Raw genomic sequence first — 6,155 nt, forward strand, 5'->3', positions numbered from 1 at the left:
CTTCACCCGGGGCCACGCCCAGGGGCGTGTGTGCAGCTCCCGCTACAGACTTCTGTCGTGTGGCTTAAGTGCTGACGGAGTAGGGGGGGTCGGGAGAGCAGAGGCGCTGGAGGGGCCCCGCCTGACATGCTGGAACACAAGTCCCCAGAGGGGAGAGGAGCAGCCCGAGGCCGGGGGTACCCCAAGGGCTCAGCAGGGCCCCACGTGGCCTGCGTGCCCTCACTCCCAACACCCACCACTCGGGTCCCTGAACTCAGGCTCTGGTTTCAGCTGGAGGGTCTCTGGAGGGGTGGAAGGTGGGGGTAGGGGATGTCTCCGGAATTTTTTGGTCTGAACTTAAAGTAGAAAAAAAAAAAAAAGAAATGAAAACATGAAGCAAAACGAAGAAGATAAAGCCGCTGGTCCAGCCCTGTGGCTGCAGTAGGCTGAGGACAGTGGTGCCGACCTCTCGACCTTGGCCTGGCCTTGTGAGCATGGCTCTAGGCCCATGGAGGTGTCTGAGGCTGGCGGAGAGCCCAAGGCAAGAGGTGAGGGTAGGGTGGGATTCAGGGCTGAGCCCATGGGTGGCAGCCAGCCTCTCCCCAGACCGCCCAGAGATGCCAAAGCAGAGCAGGTCCCCACCCTGCCGGGGGGGTGGGAGAAGATATACACATCCCTGTGGTCAGCCCCTCTGCACTGGTCAGGTAGGGGCTCTCCCTACCTGCTCTCCCGAGGTCAGGCTCTTGCAGGCCCAGGGGACAGGATGGGGGGGGCTCACTTCCACCCTGTCCTGGCCTGGCCGGGAGCCTCCAGGAACTTGTCCCACTGTGTGGCTCCCGTCTCCCGGCACCTGGTCCTGTGCCGGGGGCTCCCCAAGGGCTGGAGCACCCATACCCCGACTTGGGCCCAGATGAGAGGCAGCTCGGGCTCCCTGACGCCCAGCAGCACACTCAGAACACCTTCAGGGTGGCCAGGTGGCCACACGTGCACACAGGAAGTACAGGTGCCCCTTCTGAGAGGGGGCACAGGCGGGGGGCCCAAGAGGGCGACAGAAGGAAAACACAAGCGTCACGGCCACAACTGCCATCACCAACCAACGTCCTGTTCTCACAAATTCAAGAGGTAGCAAAAGGTCAGAAGTCTCTCCACCTTGATGGGCAAGGAAGGAAACGCGACATGAGTCCACACGTACCGCGCACACCACACACACGGAGAAAATGGAAACGCGTACCAACGTCCTGGCACCGCGGCCAGCCTCCCCCCGCCCCCCACCAACCCCAGACCTTCCAGTTCCAACATTCACATACACGTTACATGGGGTTTTCTCTTAATAAAAAACAAGTACCTCTAAACAAAGAATATTCCTCAGAAACTATGGGAAAAGCACTCTCTCTCCTGAGGCAGCCGAGGCAGGGCTCGGGGCCCAGGGAAGCCTTTGGCCAAGAAGGGCTTCTGGGGACTGGAGGGTGGGCGCCCAGCCCACAGTCGGGCAGTAGGGGGGTGGCTGCCCCGGTACATTCAGTCTGCAGACCCAGGCTCAGCCCCGAGGGGCCGGAAGGAAAATAAACTCTTGTTGGTTTTGGTTTAAAAAACAAAATTCAAAAAGAAAAAAGGAACAGATCAGTAGGAATAACAGCCACACAGGCCCAGAGGGCTCTTTAGTTGTGGAGAGGTAGGCGGTGGGGGCCCCTGACTGTCCCAGCACCAGTGAGCGGTGACCCCTGGCTCGAGGAGGGAGGGCGCTGTCCCCTCCCTCTGGCACCGCTCCCCGCAGAGCCAGGCTGGCAGCACAGACACCCCGGCCGCAGCAGCCCTGCTCCCCGCAGCATGGAGGGAGGCCCCCACTCCCCCTGCTCCAACACGGCCTGCGGGACAGCCCCCGTGACCCACTCCCGCAGGCCCCGCCGTGGCCCTCATGGGGAACTGGGCCGGGCAGGATCAGGAGGCAGACGGCGCAGCAGCCACGTGCACTCGGGCTGGGTGCTGGCTGCCCACTTCTCCCCTTGGTACAGACTGTGGATTAAAGCTCTGGGGGGCGGGGGGGGCTGCACCAGGAACCGCCCCACACCCGGGGCCTGGCCACTGTGCCCCTGCTTTCCTGGGCGCCCGCAGGCCAACAAGGGTCTTTGGCTTCTAGGAGGGGGAGGTGTGCATGCGCAGGTGGCTGATGAGGTTGCGCTGCTGCGTAAACTTGCCCCCGCACAGCTGGCACTCGTAGGGCTTCTCGCCCGAGTGCACGCGCATGTGCTCAGTGAGGCGGTACTGGCGGGTGAAGCGCATGCCGCACTCGTCACAGGCAAAGGGCTTCAGGCCCAGGTGGCTGCGCATGTGGCGCGTCATGGTGCCACGCTGCGTGAACATCTTGCCACAGATGTTGCAGGGGAAGGGCCGCGTCAGCCAGTGAGTCTTCTCGTGCTGCCGCAGAGTGGCCGGGTCCTTGTAGGTCTTCTCGCAGACCGAGCACTTGAAGGGCCGGGGCTCGGCTGCGTAGGCCGCGCTGGGCGCCGACAGGTCCTCGGCCTCCTCCTCGGCGCCCCCGCTGCCTGTCTCATAGGCACCCTCCTCCTTGATGAAGAGCTCCTCCTCTGTGTGCGTCTCCACGTGCGCGTTGAGCTGCTCGGAGCTGGGGAAGCCCTTGGCGCAGGGGATGCACACATACAGGTTGTCCCCGTAGGACACCGTCTCATAGCCCTCCTGCCGGTACATGTAGTGGGCGCCGGCATGGCCGCTGCCGCCCTCGCTCCCGCTTTGCCCACTGTCCTCACTCCCATCCTTGCCGTTCTCCTCCTCCTCCTTGCAGGGGTATGAGGGCTCCCCGTAGGTCCCGCCCGCCACCGCATTGCTGGCCAGGATGCCGTTGGGAACCCTGTCCCCGAGCCCTTCGGCCTCCTCCCCTGGGCAGGGGCCCTTCGGCGCTGCTTCCCTCCGCTCAAAGGGGGAGGCGGCCACGGGCTCCTTCTTGGCCCACTCCTTCTTGCGGGCCGAGTGCCGGAGGCTCTTGCGGGGGGGCTGCCCGCCCGGCCCCTCCAATAGGCTCAGGGGATTGTCCTCGGCCCCCTCCAGATCCATGGGCTCACTGGGGGTGCCCCCCAGCTCGGCGTAAGAGGCACTGTTGGTGACGGGAGGGGCGGAGGCCGAGAGGGGTGAGCCTTGCTGACTGTCGCTCAGCTGGGCTGGGTCATCGGGGGTGAGGGGTGGCCCGGGGGTGGCGGGGGGCAGCGGGGGGCTTTTCTTGGACAAGTCCAGGCCCAGCTCCTGCTCGCAGCCCCCACCACTGCCATTGGTGCTGCAGCCACCCAGGCCGGCCTCCCCACTGGCTGGACAGACCGGCCGGCCCAGGCCGTGCGAGCTCTCCTGGCTGGAGCCGCCCAGGAAGAGCTCCTCATCGGAGCCTTTGGCCTGGGGGAGCTCCTGGGGGGTGTGGGCCCCCTTGCGCCCGTCCACGAGCCCCGGATACCGGGCCTGGATGACAGAGGCCGTGGACAGCCGCTGGCCGCGGGGGGGTCGCCCCAGGCCGGCCCCACCCCGCCCGGAGCCAAAGGGTTTGCCAGCTCTCTTGAGTTTGCGCCGGCAGAGGGCTGCCAATTCGGGCAGCTGGAGGTAGCTGGCGGCGGTGAGGAGCGTGCTGAAGTTGGGCTCGGCTGGCTGGTCACTGGGCAGCAGCTTGCCGGTGTAGATGAAATCCAGGATCTGCTGGAACACCGTGGAGCTGACCATGTCCGTGTCCAGGTTGATGAGGTTGTCGTGCAGGACCAGGGACTTGAAGTAGATGCTGCTGGCGGCCAGCACGTTCTTGTGGGCCCGGAAGATGGAGTTCTCCACCATGATGATGACGTCACACAGGAAGCCCTTGGTCCGCTGCTGGTTCAGCTGCAGCAGGAGCTGCTTCGAGTGGCTGGGCAGCTCCATGTCGGGCCCCATGTCCCCACGCCCTGCCCACACGCACCACCTGCGGGCAAGAACAGGTACGCGCGCGCATCAGCGGGGGACCCTCCTGGGGTCTGGCACCTGGGCAGGGAACTCATGCCACCCAGGCTGCCTGAGAAGGGGGGCAGCACCAGCCCATCTGCAGACTTGAAAACACAGAGGACAATGTAGGGCACATGGTGGCAGGCAACCAAACTGGGATTTGAACTTGGCCCAAGGTATCATCTCCGCACTAAAGGAAGCCAACCACGTGCCCAGATGGGACCCAAAGGTCTTTGGCCCGTCTTTGGCCTCATAGACCCAAAGGCAGGGGTCTATGAGGTGCTGGGTGGCTGGACTTCTCACGTGGGCATGCAGCTTCCCAGCTTTCGAGACAAGCCAGAAATCCAGGTTTTCAGGTGAAATCACCCCATGCAAAATGAAGGTTCTTTTTCCTTAAATACCACGTGGGCCAGATCAAACATGCAGCCTCTGGTCTGCGACCTCTGCTCTAGGCTGGGTCTCTCTCCAACAACCCTAGAGGCTTCCCAAACTCTAAGGTTTACCAGCATCACGTGACACTGCAGCCCAGCTGCCACCCCCACCCAACAAGGCCTTGCCCCACCACAGGCACTGAGCACCCATCCCCCCTGCCCCCTGCCTGGGCCTCCAGGTGCCGAGAAGGAAAGGCAGCCTGGCCAAGCCCTGGCACCGCTGGGCCCCAGGGACTTTCTGGGCAGGGCAGGCAGTGCTGTCTGAGCCTGGGAAACTCGCCAGACTGGCACAGATGCTAACTGATGTCACTGAGGAAAACACATGCAGAGGAATTCTGTGGTGGCTACGTGGCAGTGTGCACAGGGTCTCTGGGAGCAGTGTGCCCCAACCATGCACCCACCCCACTGGGCAGCAGGGCCACAGCGCAAGGCCGTGGCTCCCCACCCCTCCAGCCACTCGGGTGCTCGTGCCCTCCCACAGGTGCCCTGAGCCGTGAGGCCGACAAGGGGCTTTCATGTCCTGCTCACGGCCCAACCTCGGAAAGGAACTGACTGCTCTGAGCCTCCCCCACCTGGGATCAGTTCCTACCAGGCGCCCAGCCCTGCCTCCCTCAGGACAGAGCCCAGAGGGGTTGCACACACCTGCCTTCCTCCCACTGGTCCGTACCTGCCCTTGTTTGCAAAGACAGAGGAAAACCCCCCATGATCCTGTGCACCCCAAGGAAGACTTCGAGCGCCCAATGACCACGTGGGCCGGCACTCAGGGCCTGACAGCAGGAGGCAGCAAGCACCTCAGGCCAGCTCGGCCTTGTCAGGCTGTTCAGAAGCTGGAGCCCAGATCACACAGAAACCAGCCCTCCGCCACTCCCTGCCCCCAGAGCCAGCCAGGCAGAGACAAAGAGCCCAAGGCATGGCCTCCACACTGGCCTAGACACCTAGCCCCAGCACCCAGGACAACTGGCAAGGGGACTAGCCGAGGGCAGGAGGTCCTGGCCTCCGAGAGCCAGTGAGTCCACAGCAGCCCTCCTCCCCAAGCCCCAGCCTCCCCTCTATGCTGCCAGCGCTGCCCGCACACAAAGGACTGCAGGCCAGGACACAGGCTGAGAGCTGCAGGCTGCCCAGACTCCCAAGGAGGAGGAGCAAATATCCTCCCTCTGCCGCCCCCCCCCAGCTCCCCCTCCCTGACTTACCGGAGTGCCAGGGGCCCAGAAACCATGTGAGCAGCAGCCAGCGGGGGTGGCCTCCTTGAGCGCGTGGCCTCCCTGGGGGTGCATCAATGCCTGGTCACCTGGGGAAGGGAAGACAGACAGACATGGTCACCCACAAAGGCATCAGCAAAGGGAGGGGGGAGGTGCTGGGGGACCTCGCTCCCAGGAAGGTCTGGGGGTCTCTCTGGCTGGGACGCCCAGACAGCTGGGCAAGAGACAGTGGTCATAGTGCCCACAGTCAGTCCCCGTGGTAGGAAGAACGCAGGTTTGGGGAGCTCGCCTGCACCCTCTTCCCACCCACCCCCACAGATTTAGGATACTGCAAGGGCCACCTAGATCTGGGGGAGCTGGTGGCAGGCACACAATTCCTGGAGGGCGGGCAGGCATGGTGGCAGGAGGCCTGGGCAAGGCCCTTTCCAGGCTGGCCACATTTGCATAACAAAAGGTCAAAATTGGAGGCGCTGGTGCAACGGGCTATTTATAAGAACCAGTCTCAACCGCTTCTGGCTCTCCTGCTCCTTTCCTTCCCTTCCCTCCGGGTCTGCTCTCCCCCCACCCACCCACCCCC

At 63.9% G+C, this 6,155-nt stretch overlaps 1 protein-coding gene across 1 annotated transcript; it reads right to left on the reverse strand.

Annotated features, from left to right (window-relative positions):
• Window positions 1-2,079: 2,079 nt before the first annotated feature.
• Window positions 2,080-5,702, reverse strand: HIC2 (HIC ZBTB transcriptional repressor 2). Its single transcript, XM_007451010.1, has 2 exons — window positions 5,570-5,702; window positions 2,080-3,928 (listed from the first exon to the last, which is right to left on the reverse strand). Exons 1-2 carry the CDS (start codon window positions 5,593-5,595, stop codon window positions 2,113-2,115), a joined length of 1,842 nt encoding a protein of 613 aa, XP_007451072.1. The 5' UTR covers window positions 5,596-5,702; the 3' UTR covers window positions 2,080-2,112.
• Window positions 5,703-6,155: the final 453 nt, after the last annotated feature.

Source organism: Lipotes vexillifer, unplaced genomic scaffold (genome assembly GCF_000442215.2).
Source record: "Lipotes vexillifer unplaced genomic scaffold, Lipotes_vexillifer_v1.1 scaffold1783, whole genome shotgun sequence".
In the NCBI taxonomy this organism is placed as follows: domain Eukaryota; kingdom Metazoa; phylum Chordata; class Mammalia; order Artiodactyla; family Lipotidae; genus Lipotes; species Lipotes vexillifer.